The 19597-nt window shown below is 39.7% G+C and overlaps 1 protein-coding gene across 1 annotated transcript in view; it reads right to left on the bottom strand.

Annotated features, from left to right (window-relative positions):
• The window catches only part of UNC5D (unc-5 netrin receptor D), an 85720-nt gene extending 68693 nt beyond the window's left edge, over nucleotides 1–17027 (bottom strand). The window contains exons 1-3 of the mRNA XM_072845977.1: nucleotides 16727–17027; nucleotides 9795–9938; nucleotides 5124–5227 (exon numbers count right to left, since the gene is read on the bottom strand). Of these exons, the coding sequence (XP_072702078.1) occupies nucleotides 5124–5227; nucleotides 9795–9938; nucleotides 16727–17027 (549 nt within the window). The remainder of the gene's footprint in view (nucleotides 1–5123; nucleotides 5228–9794; nucleotides 9939–16726) is intronic.
• Nucleotides 17028–19597: the final 2570 nt, after the last annotated feature.

The following is a 19597-nucleotide window of genomic DNA, read 5'->3' as shown; positions in this document are numbered from 1 at the left end:
GCTAAGCTAAGCTGCTCTGCACCAGACCCCATATTTGTTTAAGCTGCGCTAAAGGTTTCTTTCTAATAACAGAAGTTTGTGTGTGAAGGGAGGCTACCGGTAAGTCAGACCGGCAGATAAGGCAGCTCGAAGAAATGCATCATGTATTATGTCACTGTCAAATACACTGCTTTTAAAAATGGCTTTTAAATAGAGTGAAGCCCTTCTTCCCTTCACAAATTTCTTCAAAATGTTCCCAAAACAACAAGCTGTGTATAATGAACAAGGTCAGTCCTGTGAAGAGATGCAGGTAATCAGCAGCAGCAAGGCTAAAGACGTTGCTCTGGCAAACTCAATATTCAACTCCACATTTTCTGAGAGGAAAACTCAGCCCTCCCTTTCCTCTCATTTTCATCACGCCAATGAAAATCAGAAGTACTTCCTCTGATATCTGTGGAGTGAAACAGTCTCAGCAATACAAAAATCGGGTCCAGAGATCCGAGCCCAAGGTACCCACCTGGCAGCCCAACAAAAACGACCAGCAGACAAGGATTCATCAGAGTTTAGCTGATTCCTATACTGTACAACAACTGCCTCATTGCATACACTCCAAGCTAAATGAGGCCTCTATTGCACACAATTAATAAACATATCTATGGGGAGAATCTGTTGTGGGGACTGAAAGCCAGAACTGTCTCTTCCCTAGGCCAACTCTGCATCAATAGAGAAAGAAATGGCTCTGGTCCCATCAAGCCTGTGCCAGCAGAGACTCTGTTATATTTAAATCAACATTTGCCACAGCAGGAGATTATCAGATGCTCTACTTAAATGCTGGATTTTCTTTTTTATTTTGATGTTTAACTCACAAAAAACTGAATTTATTTGGGTTGGGTGCTGATGCCTGCAAGCACAGCTGCTCACCAGCTCTATTTTGCTTGCCATGTGAATGCATGAGAAGAGGATTTAAAACCTTTTTCCAGTCTGCCTAGTGTCAGGCTTTGGGTTTTCTTATGCTCTTACTGCTCTGGCAATGCATCCAGAATGCCCCAAACCCTCAGCGACCTCCCAAAGCAGAGATGTGCAGAATTTTCTCATGTTCCCTTCTTCATAGAGGCAAACTCTGCAGATGGGAAACCTGCTCACAAAGGCTGCAGAGACAGAAATACAGGGTGGGCTACAGAGCGAGTGAAGACAGCTGACCTGGCCCTGCATATAAACGGAAAGGCAGCACGTTCTAGGAGCAGAGCCGTGGTGCTCCAAGAGATGGCACGTGGTATTACCACATTTAGAGGTAGGTGCCTGTCCTGCCCATACAGAATTCAAAACTGTTTCATAATTTGCTAAGGCTGTCTAAACTATTTGAAAGGGTAAGACAACAGGTAATACCTCAGTTCCTCAGTTTTCTTGACTGCTGTTGCCACCTGAGGTTTTATTATTAGTAAAATCAGGCACATTCAATAGTGTTTCATGCACAAGGGATGGACTTTGGTTCCATGAAGAATGTAATCAAATTCTTGGAAAGAGAATGCAGATTTAGACACATGCTCCTTTATATGACTTTTACTTAAGACCTAGCTGACACAAGCAACTGAAATTTTCTGCTAAATGAATCAAGACAGTACAGTGCATTTCAAAGCAGCATTAAAATCAGTGCTTGCCTCAGCAGGATTTGGTGCTCCTGATTCATGCCTGTATAACATTAAAGCTGAATTAGAATACTGCTGTTCTTTATTTGTAATCCTTGATTGTTTGCTTTCCCAAATGTGTTATTCCGCTTAAAGACTATTTACTAAAACTGAACTGTATGAGCACGCACAGCATTGACAATGTCACATGAGCTTCCATTATTTGTAAATTAATTTATACAAGCCAAGTTCTAAGCCATATACAGTTTAGATACATTTAAACTATGGATCCAAACCTTTAATCCATATTCTCCTAACTCCTTTTATACGTACTGTGTGCAGAAATTAACACGTATAAGCAAACTCAATCTGGGTATTTTCATTGCTACTGGCAATGGGATATGGAAGCCTTACTCATTCTGGAACAGATGGTAGAAACAGAAATTTCTCCCAACAAAACTAAACTTGATCTAGAGGAATTCTCTCTAGAAAACCTCTCTGTGAGGTTTGGTCTTGATCACTCTATGATCTCTGTGTCGTCCCTGCTGTCCCACCCCAAAAATAAATTTAAAAAGATTAGTATTGAGAGGCACCATTTGCAAAGACGCTGACTGTGATGACAGCTCAGGACCCCTAATGCTGCTACTCGGTTAAAGACTTTTTCCTGCACAAAAGCACAGTAAGGGGTGGCCACTGATGGCACATAATGGCATAAATATGCCTGGGAAATGCTGATATATTTAGTAACAAGTACCTCTGCCTACCAAGAACTGCTGAGATCCACTCAACTCAGCTTTAAACAAGGAAACATTAGCAATGGCTGATATCACTTAGGTGAAAATATTTGAGGAGTGACTAGAAATGTGGAAAGGAGTAGTGGGAAAGAAATTACCTCCTGGTAATTCTGAGGAACCTGTGATGTCAGCCATCACTAAAACATATCCCTGCTTTCCACTTCTTACAGGACTAATGACAGGATTTTTCAGATTAAGCTACAGTGTAGATCAAGCACATTTACTTTTAATGCTTTTATCCTTAGATTTAAGAAATCTTCAGCACCTCTAAGCTGCAGAAAAACAATTCCAGAGATGAAGATTTATATTCTTGATAATGGGGCAGGCTCACATAAATGATTGAGCTGAACTTAAATTTCATTCCAGTTGTAAAGTGCCTGCCTCTTACTGAGCTGCATTGCATGATTAGAGGTTTGACCGTATCAGTCAGTCATAGCCATTGTCAGAAATAAATCGCTAGATTAACTTGTGACTACGGCAAGCACAGGCAATGTGTGCTCTTTGGGAAAATAATGTTCCTGAACTTCGGCACTTGATGGAATAATCAAAATCTTCCCAAGGGATTCAGACAGATACTGGCATGGTAACATGAAAGGGGCTGGAGTGTCCTATCCATTTTGTTTTCAGTTTGCACTTCCAGGTCCATGCAGAGTATGGATTAAAAAACAAACAAAAAACCCTGCCACAATTAGCATCTATTTTGCATCTAATGAAACAGAAGACGAGCTTCTTTGTCCGTAGTTATTTCAAGCCTTATGTTTTCATGTAGGGCTTCATCCAAACTCTAATGAAATAAATTCTTGGATCAGAACCATAGATTTGTTGCCAGCACTGAGTTTTAAAACCTTTTACACTTCTCAGTACCCACATAACAATTATTGAGCAAGATTTACTGGCTATCTCAGTTATTTCTCATCCACATGGTTAACAGGGCAGGTCATCTTTAACTTGAAAATACTAAAAGAGTGTCCTCAAGCTTACTGCCACAAACCAGAGCCATTACTTATTTGAATCTGGTACCCCATTTCTAAAGACACTGAATTATTTCCAGTAGACTGTTTACCTTGATAAGCATAGAATTGGCCTTGCATCCTCAGCCTTTATGTAAAATTTTATTGTCCAAAGCAAATATGACCTGTTAAGATTTACAGGCTTTATTAGCAGCAATAACAATTTTACAATCAACATAAGTAAATCAGGGTTTATTGAGAACTCTACAATTTTTATCTGTAGAAAGCAATTAAAATGACAGTTTTTCATTGGATATAATTCCTAACTTTCATAAAAGACAGATATGCTGTTTAATTGTTGAGTGTAAAGCAGTGTAGTTCAAATAATTCTAAAATTCTCAGCAAAATTCAAACAGGGTTGACTGAGACTCACCTCACAGACCAAGGATGTTTAGGCAATTACACGTTTGGAAGTTTGTTTTGTCTACAAAATAGACATGTTTACCAGCATACACATTTCAATAATTTTTGGCAATTCTCTGTAATGCAGTATCCATTTTTCTAGTAACACTAAACATGAGTAAAAATAATGCACAGCTGAGGAGAATGCAGTAGCAAAAATCTGAATGACAGAGTAATGCACAGTAGATGCCTAGATACAAATTCATCTACTCACCGTTCTTATTTCTAACTCATTTTCCTTTCGGTCTTTAACACTTCAACCTGATTTTCAGGGTCTTTTGCACCCAGTTTGCTGCATTTCTCCTCTCTTTATTTTCAATTGCATCCGCTCAAGATGCTTCTCCTTAACTAAAAGGACGCATGTTTCTTTGGAGTTTATTTTTCCTTGCTTCTTTTGTTCCTTCAATTAGAACATACCACAGCAATAGTGGAGATAAGGGGCAAAAATAACTTCTGAGTGATACCATTTGTCTTACTCATCAAAAGATGCTGAAGAGCACACTGCAGAGTGTGCAATTAGAAATACAGGACGGCGTTCCCGGGGCTGCTCCGCAGCTCTAGCCCTACGGCTGAGCCTACGCTGCAGCCTGAATGTGCTGACTGTAGCTCACCCAGATACACAAGAGTTAGATGTAAACTACTGATCTCAGTCTTGCCATGGCAGCACTGACTGAAGACTACCACCACCAGTCTGCTTTTTGATAGGTAAGAACAGTGGGATGCCATGCTAGCTTCCACCGTCAAGTTTTCTTCTTATTTTTTTTTAATACCTCTCTAGCAGATTTTTAAATGCAACCCACTTAGAACACCTTCCCCCAAGAATAGTCTGGCTATTATCATTTTAAGGCATCCCCATTAGTTTCCTGTTAAGATTCAACTCTCTTGACAAAAAGTATGTTTAAAGCTAAGCAAAAAACCCCAAAATTGTTATTTGCAGCAGATTTTCTCTCTCCAGTAACAATTTATCAGAATATTTTTAGGGTTTTGTTTGTTTTATTTTTCAATGAGAAAAGTAATTTCTGAGAAAATAAGTAACAATCTGTTTTCAGTTTGTAAGCATAAAACTTGAAAATTGTATTAAAACTAGGATTTTTTTCAGCAAACATTCCTGAATTCTGATAAAAAGCCATACTTTTAAAAAACTTATGTAATAAAAAAAATACATATTTAAAGCAGTCTGTGAGAGAAGAACACTGTAACCAACACTGGACCTTGAAAACCACATGGTAGCTAAGCCCTCTTTGCTTCTCTCTCCATTTCTCGCCAGCCCAGGAGGCATCAGCCACCAGCAGTGACACTGCACAAAGCCTCACCTCAGCTGCAGGGACTCCCTCGGGTGGCCGACAGTGGAGAACGATCATCCCTTCGATAGGAACCTCCTTCCCTTGTGGGTCTTGCTCAAAGTTTTTCCGTAAATCTGCAGAGTTTAATGCAATAATTCATTACACCTCCAAACGCCATTCCTCCCCAAACAATACTATGTAGGCTGCAGAAGTGAGCAACAATAGCATTTTGCCATATTCTACTCTTAAGTGTGTGTATAAAGCAATGGACGACTGAGAGCTACTAATTCCTGCCCAGAGGAGAGGCAGAGATCCTATCATCTTTAGTTGTGTTTCCGTTTCTCCACCTGTAAGCAATGATCTGTGTGTGACTACAGAGACAATCAATATTAGAACCCACAAGCTCCGTGGTTCCAGTTGTGCATTCAATCTCTCAAGCCACTGCCTTTCCAAAATGGGAGAATTAAACGCAACACCACCACCACGGTATTGGCAGGGTGCTGTGAGAACCAACTAAATGAGTCCAAGACTGGGTGAATAATTTTCCTAGTACATGCTACTTCGGATGAGTGCCAGGGTGTTTCATAAAATGTTCTAAGCTAGCTGTTTTGTTTACATCGCCTACATACTGCAAGCTGTAGGGAAAGGAAGGAAAGGACTGAGAGCAATTCCCCACATTCCAAACTGGCTGATTACAAGATTGCTTCATGTCAGATACCATGGCCAAGCTAATAATTCCGGATAAGAAACGGGCATATTGTCTCAGAGTCACACTGATGTGGCCGCAGCACTTCTATGTACAAGTGTTTGGGTAAACCAGAACAGACACAGAGGAAACCTGTATCCAGTGACGTTGACCTAACCCAGATATGCCCATGAATATGTAAAGTTTTGCTTGCTGTGGAAGGAAAACAAAATAGAAGGAATGTTACTTACTACCTGTGCTTTGAGAGTTAGGATGTTTCATTAGACATACTCATTTTCTTCAAACAGTGTCTCAAATTCCACAATGTGGATTTACTGATTTAATTTTCTGCATTGCTTACACTTCATGAAATATGCCCCCATAAACAGCAAAGGCTCTGACTCAGTTACACTTCAATATATTTTATAAAATACATTAAGACTTATTTTAGCAAGCTGGTCACTAGAGAAAGATGCATGCAATGCATGTATTCTCCTTTTATGATTCTTTGTTAACGTTGTTTTTTTTTTTTTCCACACAGATAACCAGTATCTTTTCCAGTGCCCTATTTAAAAAGTCATTCATTAACAGTTAGGCTGCAGTTGTGCCTACAAATGCCTTTATTAGGATGAAAAATGGAGTAAGATCCATCTTTCTCATTTTCTCTGCGTTCCACACTATCATAAAGAAATACTTACCTGCTTTTTCAGAGAAATATAAAGTGCTGGAATGCTTTGGACTTGACTCACAATTCAGAATCTCTAGGCTTTAAGTGCAAAACAAAGAAGGAAAGAAAAAAAGGAAGGAAAGAAAAAAAGGAAGGAAAGAAAAAAAGGAAGGAAAGAAAAAAAGGAAGGAAAGAAAAAAAGGAAGGAAAGAAAAAAAGGAAGGAAAGAAAAAAAGGAAAGAAAAAAAGGAAGGAAAGAAAAAAAGGAAGGAAAGAAAAAAAGGAAGGAAAGAAAAAAAGGAAGGAAAGAAAAAAAGGAAGGAAAGAAAAAAGTTGACCCTACCACACCAAGCATCACAAGGACAGGTGCTGTGAAAAAGCAATGGGTTCTGTGTGCTGTCGCAAGTTGGACCCACACATTGTCATCTCCAGTCCTCTACAGGGTATTCCCTACGTCAGAAATCCATGCCCCAAGTGAAGTGGCCTGACAGGATGACACAGGTCCCTGAAAGGGCAAGCCCCGGAAACTCATGGGGGGTGGTTTATAGACATCTGTTGGCAGCCGTTCATTTTTTCTGTCTGGACTACTAACAAGTCCCACCATCTCTGCGCTCAGGAATTGCTGTTCTTTTCATAAAAAGCCATGGCTTCAAGTAAAAGTAGCACAGCAAATGGCCAGTACAGGAATACAGTTCTTGGGCGAAATATTCAGCCACACTCAGTACATTACATAAAGCAGAAATGAAGAGCACTCTCTGGAGTGCCTGCTAGGTTAATACGATATCTGCAGTTACGGATGGCAGCTGGGGATGTGGTTTGCAGAAGAACTGGTACCACAGTGACGGGTTTAAAAGTCCCAACACACGGTTCCACCTGCCTCTGCTCATTCTGATTTTTACTCATATTGCCATATTATGGGGTTGGGAAATCACAGTGCAGACAAAAAGTCAATAAAAATTCAATTCAGAATAATAGTCCTTTGCAGCTTAGCAATACAGGGGAATTATTAGCTCATTCAATGTTATGACAGTTAATGCAGTAAAATAAAAATTGAATTTACACATATTTACACATTCAAACTAAATCAGCCAACAAAAAAACCTGTCATTTATAAAATCAAGGAGTTGTTACATTGTCCTATTACTTACCTCCAATGTTTAAGTTATCCTGTTAAAAGATTGATCAAGAATTGCTAGAAAACTATCTCATAAAGTTACCATTCAGAGTTTCTTGCTGGAGCCTCCCCAGCCCGTTCCTCCTGTCCCTCATCTCCTTCCAAGAAGCATTTTTCCCAACTCTTTGCAGCTTGTTGCCATCATTTCCTAGGACTAGGTCTTTAAAGATATGAACTGGTGATTTAAATGAAAAGGGTTCACAACAGATTGGGGGAATTTCCTGAATTCTCTGCTAGCAGCACTGCTGCAAAAGGATGGTTGCAGGCTGTCATTCTGTTAGAACAATGGAGCAGATCTAATTGCAAGGTAAAAACTGGATGAGACGTTGAGTACCTCCACAGTCTCATAGTAACAATTGTATTTGGGTTCTGTCTTTTTTACATCCCTCTTGCTATGATGGCATTTATTGGATTTTCCATTTTTTTGTGTCTTTCAAATAATGATCTGTTGATTGTGAGTTATAGCACTACAGCATGCTATTTCAGATATGAAGAACAGAGATAAACCGAACACTTCCTATCTGGGGACAACAGTTGTCCTCTGCTCCCCGCTGCATGAAAAATTCTGGAATGAGTCTTCTACACTCAAAGAGATTAAACCAAATAACCCCCCTTCCCCCATAACTCTTAATTAATCTACAGTGTTGGTATTTAAAACTTAAGATTTGTCAGCCTACAAGACCAGTTATTCCCTTTTTTTAAAGTAGGAACTAACAATGCCCCCTAAGCAAATAGTGGCAGCAACCACCATAACCACATGGCCTTCTTCAAAATTACCTGTCCCTGCTTGGTATGACTTCGAAAGAGATACACTTTAACCAAATAATTCACAGCTCTGCACAGTGGAATTCCTTTCTAATCCCGTTATGGCAAGCAGCAGGCATACAGAATAATTTATAAATAGCTTAACAGCACAGTGTAACTATGTAGGGTCCAATTTCTTAATACTGGATGTCACACCATGTGACTCTGTAGGTCACGCAACTGGCTCCAAAGTCAAAGCATAAGGCCTTGCATACAAAAAAGCAGATGTTAGCACCTGGGAACACACACCAGCCTCAGATCCATTCCCATCTCCCCCTACTAACCCTCGGTCACAACGGGGATGGCAGAGATGGAGTAATCCTACCAGCCAGAAGCTGAAGAGGATTGCTCTTAGCTGTCCTCCCACACAAGAAGGGCTGATCCTCTGTGTAATGTCCTCCAACATGGGAAGCACATGCTGAACTTCTAACTTCTTCATTACGACCCATGCAATATATGGGCTGACTCTGACAAGCTCTTCGATTTTCCAGTCCAAGGATGAAGTGCAAGAATAACACTTCCACCTTGTTACAAGAAGGAAATTTTTCCTTAGCCGCTTTAACTTGTTTGAATGACAGATTCAACCATCCGATCTAGATTTCACATCAACTACGTAGTTAAAAATGTGGAAGACTACCTACCTTGCTTATGAATGATTTTATTATCTTCAGTAGTGGCTCTTATATATGCCTATATGAACAGCATTTAAAATTATTTTTTTCTAAACAACGTACGCTTAGTCCCATAGAGAAATGATGGAATTTCTGTAGCAGTCTTAGCTCTGTTTAGGATGTTTGTGTCTCATTTCCTCAGAGAAAGGAGGGAAGATATTTTTCCCTCTATTGATTCCAATTATTCAATTTTTCCTACTTTTATCTCATTTTCCCCACAGCTTACGATACCTGATGACCAGATTTAAACTTGAAAACCAGATTTAAAATACCATGCTACAAAAGCTTCTAATATATTCTTGCCTTTTTTTTTTTTTTTTTAATACAAAGTGTGGAAGATGGACATTGTTAAATGGTTTTTCATATTTTTTAGACCCCTGTGATCAACATGGAGCAAAAGGGCATTCTTCAGGGGATTTTCAATTTGCGTTAACCCTTTTTATTGCACTGCGTTGCTGTGACACTGCGCATGTGCAATCCAGAATCTCTGAAACAGACCTTCTGAGTGTAAATGCAAATCAATCTACATTAAAATAAACGAGAGCTGTGAAAAAAACCATGGCATGCTTCCTGTGATATTCCTACAGTATCTCATAGGGAGGGCTTGCAAAGACAGCAGTACCTTACCAGCATCCATTTATATTTAACCCTAAAAGAACAGTATGTTTCCTAGAACAGCAGAACATTTAACTCTACTCACAAGCTATGCGGACAGATGCCTTCCTACTCTTTGAGGTCCCTAGATGGCTCCATGCAACACATTGGCACCAGTAATCTTCTGGCCCATGAAAATCTTCCACCTGCTGTCTCGTCACATTGATGAACACCTCGCGAACTTTCAATCCTGAAGGGGAAAGACACAGAAAATTAGCTGATACAGGCTATCTTACTTGGGCATAAAGCGAAGGTTAGCCAAACCTTTTCTTTTACTTAAACAATTCCATTTTTAATCAAGGCAAAGCTTTAATTACTTTGACAATAATATATTGCCACTAATTAAATTCTAAAAGCTGAGCAGGTCATAATGCAGTGAGTTACAAGAATTGCCCACCCGCTGTGGTCTTTGCAAGAATATAACACCTCCCTCAGAAACCTTGTCTCTTGTGCCTTCTCCACCCAGAATGTTTATCTGGAATTTTATAATATAATATACAATAAAATTGTCTTCCCATCTAACATCTCAGTGCCCTTGAAAAACCTTTCTGAAGTACCCTGGTAGGCCCCCAATCAAGTCAAACAGTCAGAACTATGCATGTATGACAGGACCTAATCAAATGCCCACTGAATTCCAGCCTGTTCCAGCCACTACTACGGCAGCTCCATCCAGCAGCCATTTCCTCATCTAGGAGAGAAAAGCTGTGTCTTACACTGCAGCACAGAGAAAGCTAAGCTCAAGCCATTACAGTCTGCAAGGAAGAGGTAAAAAAAGAGAGTGGAATACATTTCACAGCTCACAAATGGAGATGGTCCTCCTATCCCTCTGGGAAGCAGTGAACCAGCTACAAAACTGAAGTCTTGCCTTTCTTAACATCAGGCAGATACCTTGCTTATTTTATACTGTTTTCCAAAGTATAACCTTGCTAAATTCATCTGCAGTGCAAGGTTGTTGTTGTCTACTGCAAATTTGCTTGTTGTTTATCAAATGAATGCATAGCTCTTTCCTCAGGTAGGAACCAGTCACACCTAAAGAGCCGAAAAAAGGATCTAAGGGAATAATCAAGGCTAGCCGGGAGTAAAGATGGGAAAAGCCCTGTGCTTTTTCTTAGCCTGCTACCATTTTCATAACCTCCTGGGCACAGCTGAAATTTAGCAGTATTGCCCTTCAGACCAGAAGCATTTGCTTCAGACAAAGCTTGAAGGTAAATACAAGACACCAAGAAGCCTTGTAAACCTGACACCTTATTTTATACACTTGGGATGTTTGCCATATCTGCAATTACCTTTGCACGACAACCTTAGGGAAAGGAAACGTAATCCAAACCTGGGTTAAAAGGCATTAGGAATCACTTGAAAGAGCTAGTCAGAAAAACATTAATTTGAAAATAGAAAACATTCATGTCTACTACTTTCTTCTTTCTCCTCCTGTGCAGTCCCAAGATACTTATTTCCCCTTCACTGGAAATGAATGAAAACTCAATCTTAAAATATTTCATGCCTGTGAAGTTTATAAAGCAGCAAGAAATTTCTAAACCCAAACTCCATAAAAATTGGCTTCCACTTAATCTCAGGCATCATTAACAGCTGGGTATTTCACTTCTGAAAGGCACTAGGAAGTCAACGTGTTCCTTTGGAAAACAGGAGAGATGAGGCCCACTGGGGATGCTCAGTGAAGAGGGGCGGGGAAGGTCAGACAAGCTTTAAATACTATAAAGCAATACAAAATTTTTGCTACATTTCCAGCAACAGGCAAAGGGGACTTTTACTTCTTTTCATCTAGCCTGTTTGGCTTGCCGTATTTCACAATGATACCTAAAGACATGGACAAACCTGCGATAGCTTCCTAAGCTGTCTCAATAATCATTTTAGTCACTCAAATATTTATCCACTCTGTAATAAACAAACAGAGGTTTCTTTGTTGGTTTTATTTGCATTTTGGTTTTTTTTAAATACGTTGATGCAGTTTTCAACAAAACTGTTTACAAAACATCCCTTTATTTTCTGCCGTGGTGAAAACAAGCCATTATGAAGTAAACACAGCACATGGAACTCAGCAGTTCTGTCAGAAACTCCTCTCCTTGCTGACATACTGACTGTAAAACGCACGATGAAAAGGCACCATCTCGATTTAAACATCCAAGCTGCTCTGACAGCGATGAATCCTTGGATTCTCAGTCATACAACCATTTTGTAGAGTGATCTTTGTAGGTTAAAGACAAGAGCAGCTACAGTAAGTTCCATTAGAGAGCATCTGAGTCCTGGTGACCCGACACAGCAGGTCTTAACTGGCTGAAGATTTGGCATCCCACCATGCTATACGACACTGACAGACATCCACTTTTTCTGGTTACCTACCTATGGCAAATCAAGCTGTGTACAGCCCCGGAATGAGCTCAATCAAAGCTACAAAGCATCAAAGCTCCAGAGCCTCCAAATCCAAGCTAATTTGCAGCCATGTCCAACAAAGTTGCAACCCATCTACTTAAAGACTTTTTCGACAAGGATGTAAAACTGTTAAGGCCCTGACAATTATTGACCTTCTAAGATGGCCTCTCTCCAGTCCGGAATCACTCATCCAGCATTCAAGTAGCTGACGTGCACTTCTGTGCAGCCACGTACATCACATCTGCCTGCAAACACAGTGTTGCTCTGTATGTTGCTGTGATGGTGCAGCCGCTTGCTGTACCCGAGCATCTCCAGCTATCCTCCCATCCCATGATCAGCTTATTCCCACCGCGACCTCTAAGTAGCATCTTCCTGGGGAAGAGGATACTCCCTGTCACCAGCCATTGACTACAGCCTTGCCGACAGTGCTGCCATTCGCCCACCTGGTTCTGGTACACTGTCTTCTGAACTCTCTCAATTTCTGAGCTACTCTAGGAATTTTTGGAAGCAGCAAATAGAAATAAGGCTACGAGAACTGCATATTATACAGCTTACTGGTGCATCCATGCTAACAACGACAGAATCTTTACTGATACCAAACAAAAAAATCATCACATGATGATGATTTTTTTGAGAAGCAGAAGCCATTTCTAGGCTCAGTGGTACTGTAAAATTCTGAGCAGTCATCAGTGAATACAGGCATTTACAGCTTCACATTTATTAAGGTAGAATATTCTCCAGCCCAGCTCTTCCTTTCACTGACACATTATTTAATTAATCTACATATCAGCCTATATTTTCTGAAGCAACATTTAATGTGGTTTGAATTAGGCAAACAAACAGCACATGATTTTGAGAAGCTGGTGGTTCAGCATTTTGCGAATGGGACAGGTAGGAATTCAGGTCCTTTTAAAAAAAGGTCTCCCAATTTGCCAACAGACAAAATAAATGCCTCCAAAATAGCAGAATCACAGAATTGTTGTGGTTGGAAGGGACTTCTGGAGACCATCTAGTCTTTGGGGAAAGTTATGTTTTGTTTATGGAGAAAGTACACCTATTTTCATTTGTTTTAGAAATGACTACAGAAAGCAAACCTATTGGGAACAGAGGCATATATTCTTCATTTATCATCACTATATTTCACCAACAAATATACTCACTTACCCTCTGCATCTCAAGAAATGCCAGAAAAATTGTTCATAGGAAATGACACAGAACGAAAAATCCATGCAAATAAAACAGGCACGTAATAAACAAGAGCAACATTTTACCTGTGACTTGTATAACTCTAATAAGCACTGCAAGTCCAACCCTTTAAATTATTGTGCAAATTATAACCATCATCTTTTGTTATACAGTACAGCCTTACAGAATATAAAATTATGACTATGGTACTGATATGCTAATAAGCTTTCTGCACTGTTGGATGGTTTAGCTGCAGATAGACTAATGCTGGCAGCAGATGAATAATTGCTCTCCATGTACTAAACATAACAGAGCTGCACAGAACTTCAGCATTTGTCAGCTTTATTTGTTTAAATGAGAAAAACACTGACAGCAGTTATTGCTGTAATCCTTTTATTTATCAGACAAGAAAACTCTAGTTACTCTTAGCAGGTTGGATCCTCTGGTGAAACCAAAACTTGAAATATCTGTAAACTAATTCTGAGGTGCATGCTGCAATGTTCAGGCAAGAAAAATAAAGCAGAAGGAAATCAATCAAATTGTAATTATTACATTTTTATCACAGTAGCATCTACTAGCTCAGGCTCTCACTTTATGAGGCAGAGTACATAGAGAGAGCAAAGTTGCTGTTCTGCCACGTTTATGGAGTAAACAGAAAAGGCAGACTATGGATCACTCTCTCTTTTCTGCAACTCAGGAAATAAGGCAGGAGAAGATGAAGTAACTTGGTCTCTAACCAACCAACCGACTGTGGCAGCGCAGAGATGCGACCCTGTAGCCATCGTAGTTGCAGCACGCGTTGGCTTGCCTGCGCTGATTTTCTGCACAAAGAGCAGCAAATGCACAAGAGGAGAGACTTCAGCGCAAACTCGTCAAGCACACCAGGACCCCTTACATTCTCAGGCAGCCAGCACGTGTGGCGGCCCATAACTACAAAGCTTACAGAACTACAGAAATCCTTCCTCCTGCTGCTCCTCCTCTTCAAATTAACAGTGACTCCTGTGTTACTCTAAGATTTTTATTTCTGTCCCATAAAAACAAAATCACGATAAATTGGATTCCATGTTCATCACAATGACAAAATACGCCCATTGTCTACCAACAGCTGTCCTTCTTGTCCTTTTATACGTGCACGATACAGTGCTGTAGGTAAAATCCATCAAAACAGTGTGCCTTCAAGTGCCATGGCCAAGTACTTCTTGCATATGCCTGGCTAAGAGCTTGCTGGCAGGAATTTATAGAGATGCTAAGATACATTTCCTGTATTCAGCATTAAATTTCCTCTTGTTTGGGTTCCTTGTTGCTATTTTTCACCACTTTTCCATACATCCTCTCAGAATTTTAATCACATAACAAATAGTGGAAGGATGGAAAAGGACAGACCCATTTTAATGTGGTGTAACCTCCCTTTAGCGAGCACACCAGAATCACACCCTTTAACCAGAGGCACCATTCTTGGCATAAATTCTAGTGCAGTTTTTCACAGATGGAGCCCACGCAATACGCAGAACACTGTGCCTGCTTGGTAACAGACATGTTTATGCCCCAGATTTGACTCCAGAAATGAGGGCACTCCAGTATGCATGTTAATTCTAAAAAAGCCCAACAATCTCCTGCTTACTGAAGGCTAAGGAAGAGTTCCAAAATAATTGATGGATATGGACACATCATGGTGAGAGAACGTCCATACCTGTCCTTCAGCATTACACTGTATATAGCCTTTACTTGCATTTTGGTGTCCTAAGGACCATTATGGTACTTTTTGGAACACAGAGACACACTGAACTGTCTGGACCACGCTTACATTTAGAGAACAATACTTTTAGTGTTAGCTCTGTCCCTGGGCTAAATTAAAACCTGCAACATTCATATTCCAGATCCCATTTGCTAAGCCTATGCCTCCATGTCTCAAACCTCAATGTTACTGGTGTTATTTAAAAAAAACACCTAATGTTACTTTATCTTTTTTTATTCTGTTATTAATCCAAGGCTTAGAAAACATAATTGCAGTATTCACAAGACAGATTTTCATTAACCATATGGAAGAAAAACATTTAGGGACGACATTTCTTCTATATTGATTCAGCAATGCCTTTAGAAGTAAAGGTTATGCCTATTAAATTATTTTTGAAAAGGTAACTGTAAAAATTAAAATTCATCCAGATTAGCATTTACAAAGTCTTTAGTATGAAATTTCTTCAGAATGTGTCACTTAGAAAGAATGCCAAACACCACTTTAGGAGATGTAACTTCTTTTTAAATGGCATTTTTTCCTCTAAAAAGGAATTTCTTGTATTGATAGAGAGGATGTTATGCATACACTGCTATTTCAAGACAAGGAGTTGCCTAGCAATCTTGGAATTTAAAAAAAGGAGGAAAGCAATAACAAAACAGAATTGTGAAATTACAAGACGGTGCAGCATTAAATTGGTTTGTAATACTTATCAAGATGCTTCTAAATGAGAAAAGATATAGGCTGTGCTGGGAGCATGATAAAATCTGTTGATCATTTTCAGCTGTCTCCCTTCTCATTCTCTTCTTTTTGATACACACTTCTACACAATGGATTTCTCCTACTTAACTTTAATACCTACCAAATACCTATCACTCCTTGGGGGTGAAGGCAAATTTCAACCACCACATTGGCACTTTTTCAGGGTTCACCCTGACAGCAGTTTCATAAAGGCATATGTTTCTCTGTTTCTAGTTCCCACTACAAATTACGCCATTGAAATACACAGAACTACTGTTCCCTCCAAAACTGTTATTTTATTTCAGAAAGCTCACTGTCTATGCTTAGTGTTTGATCAGGCCCTATGTCTCCACTTGGAAAAGCTGGTGGTGCATACCCAGTTTGTTACCATCTCTGTGTAACGCCTCCTACATCTACAGTCATCTTAATTCCCTTGGTTCTCCCCAGTCATACTATGCCTCTTCTGCCAGGATCTGTGTTCCTCTTCTCTGCCTTTCAGCTCTGTCCTTTTCTTCCCCTCTTCCATCCACTGCTTTCCCTTTTGCATTTTGGGAAACTGCTTCTCCCAGCTCTGCAAAGCTGTGTCTACATGGCGCATCGCAAGCAGACACGAGCTGGCTTTACTGACACACCAAGCCAACCAAAACACGTCGTCGCAGTAGCCCAGCAGTAAGCTTAGGCTGATACCCTGTGCCCTCCTACGTGCCTTACGGGCTGTGCTCAGGGCAGGACGGACTTTGTTGCTTGAGTTTTGAATTAGAGCCGGTTCCCACTCCTTCAGCTCAGTGCAAGCCTGCAACTATCTGCTATGTCACACAAGTCTCCTGTTTGTGTACCTCCGCGTGTGATCACCTGTTCTTTGCTCTATGTTGTGTTTTGTTGATAGACACTGCATTTCAGATACATCTCCCGAAGGACACGTTAGCCCTTACCTGTAGTCTCATCCATGCTTTCCTCAGACACGTGCTCATTTTGATGGACCCATTCACCATTGCACTTGAAGAAAATCTGCATAGCTGGCATAGCTTTACAGCGTAAGACAATGGGGTTGCTTTTTATAATGTAGGCATCATCTGGTTCCTCCATAAAATGAGGCAGTGTTCCAGGAGCAGATGGGATAGACTCTGGAAGGGCTTCGCTGTTATCATTTCCTGAAAGGGAAGGGAAGGAAAATACATGTTTTTCATGCTGTTGCACCCTTTGCATCATCTCATTTAATTGATTAAATACCATTTGGGATTATATTAAAAACTAAATTTGTTAGAGAAACACCTGTAGAACTCAACAGCTGTCAAGATTGTGCTTTGCAAGGAATTTGACACACACATACGCACAAAAAAAATATCAAATAATTTAAGTGTAAGAACTGTCAAGAAAATTGACTGAAAAGAAGCATCAGACTCATCAGAAAACTGCATCATCACTATTACCAATTTTATAGATGGGGAACTGAGGCACAGAAAGATTAAATGAGTCACCTAAGGTCATACAGAAAGCCCATGGAAGAAGTAGAAACTAAACCTTATTCTCCAGTGACAGTCTAGTGCCTTAACTACCAAATCTTCCTTTCTTTCACTGAATTTAATTTCCTTTAGACAGTTGCTGCAGATTTAACAGGGATCAGAGTGTTAACCACAGAGAAATATATTGATATGAATGGCATTACTGTAGCACTCCAACAGTGGAATAAGCAAACTGTGATTTCATACCCACTTAGAGGACATTTTCAATATGCTTTTACACTGTTCCTATTTACCACAGCCCCTTTAAGGTGATATAAAACTGGAAAAGTGGTTTCTGTAGGGCCAGAAACTGCAAGATAGTGAGCCTTCTCAGCTTCTATCACAGTAGGATCCAAGGGCATTCGTTCAGCAATGTATAAGCCTAGGTGTCTTATTTTCTGGATTCCTGTGCTTAGGCATGAACACAGCAGCACTGGAATACAGCTTTTCCTTTACTACAACTCTTCTAATTGAGTCAAATCCTAGTTGCTGCTGTCAAAACCAGGAAATTCCCATTGATTTTTAGCAACCCTGGGATTTATTTCAGTAGTTTGTCAGTTTTCTGAGAAAATTCAGAGAACAGCAACAAAAACCAGTCAGAAGGGATCAATTTATGGAGGAAGATTAGAAAGTACTGAATACATACAGCATAGCCAAATGATAACAGAGGAGGACAGAGCCTGTATGCAGATGAAGGGAACACAGTATCCGAGAACAAGGAATAGCTGAGGGCAATATATATGAGATTTAACAAAAAACAATTAAGTTAGATGAAAGGTAAGTTATGATGATATGAAGTAAGTCTACAAACCTTCACAGGTCTAGTAGATTACGGAATAATTAGAACATACTTTGTCTTTATTTCTATTAAAAATAAGTATCTCTCACTTAGCACTCAGTATATCTGTGTGTGCAAATATACACTGTGTATGTGCTGTGAGATCATTATGATTTTCAAATTAGTTCAATGTTTTAAACTACATTCACAGTGCACTTTAGAAAATATTATCATAATTTTTAGCGTTTTACTACTGAACATTTATGCCAATTTCCACCTTGTCAATCTTCAGTAATACTGCATCCCTGCAGGCTTTATTAAATCCATGCTTTATAGGAAATAACAAAAAAGTCATTGTAAGATTTTTGGAGAGGCTTGGAAATCCCATGCTCTCACCAACGCTTTGAGTGCGTCACAAGGCAGCAACAGGCTTGTGTGGAGGAAGAATAGCAGACAATTTTATAAGGATCATTCAGCGAGAGAACTTAGGAATAAGCCATTGTTATTCCACTAAATTTGCTATTTAGGGCAAGACATAAGGATGAAATCCCAGCCCCACTGAAATTAAGGACACAAATCTCCTCGCAAGTGGCATCTGGATTTAATGATACGGCTTTGCATTCTTGTTAAGTGTTACCGATGAGCACCTGAAAACAACCGATTCTACACCTCTTTTGGGATTGCCGTGCTTTTGTCCAGCTCACCTCACCAACAGATAAATTGAGTGAAGCACAAAATATTTTCTGCTATCACCAGCAGAGTGGTTTTGGGCTGTGGAAGTGGCTCACTCCTAAAGAAAACATTTAACATGACGAGGTAAGTCAAGGTGCATCTTTTCACTTAAATGTAACATTAATGCTACATTATGTCAGCATTATATTAAGCATAACTTAATGCTACATTAAGCGCCCTTGAAGATCAAACTAACAAAGAACACAGTACACAAAAGGAGGAATAATTTTTTATATCCTATCCCCAACAGACTCACAGAGAGATATTACTGTATTTTTGCATGCTGTACAAATGTAATTGCTTGAATCCACTGTTGTACGACATTTTATAATCCAGATGAAATCAGCATCTGGCAAGAATTTACTTCACTGAGTACAGAGGTTGCAAAGCAACTCGTTACCCCATCCTGTGTGAGGTTAAGCTGGAAGGCAACTCCGTGCCTCCAAGAAAATTCACAAAGGATTTGCATTCCTTGCTTTTTGTTTATGGAGATATTACTTTTCTCCATATGGCCACCTAATCAGACAAGGACTGCAGTGACACCCATTTAATGTGTTGTGATATCTAGAAGTTTTGCATCATAAATATTTAGTGTGATTTATGATACACAAGACTTACTTTACTGGTCCCTTTATCATGCTTAAACAGAAGAGTCACATAGCAATATTTCAGATACATTAAAATAAATACCCTTCTGCATTTAAATGTCGCACTCTAACCCTAATTAAGATGACGTTTCCTGCCATGCACACTAAAAAATGTTTGATTAGACAAGCTGCAGTGTCGACAGC

This window comes from Ciconia boyciana, chromosome 25 (genome assembly GCF_034638445.1).
Source record: "Ciconia boyciana chromosome 25, ASM3463844v1, whole genome shotgun sequence".
Taxonomy (NCBI): domain Eukaryota; kingdom Metazoa; phylum Chordata; class Aves; order Ciconiiformes; family Ciconiidae; genus Ciconia; species Ciconia boyciana.
Note: the sequence above shows the minus strand (reverse complement) of the source record. Positions and strands in the feature narration are given on the sequence as shown.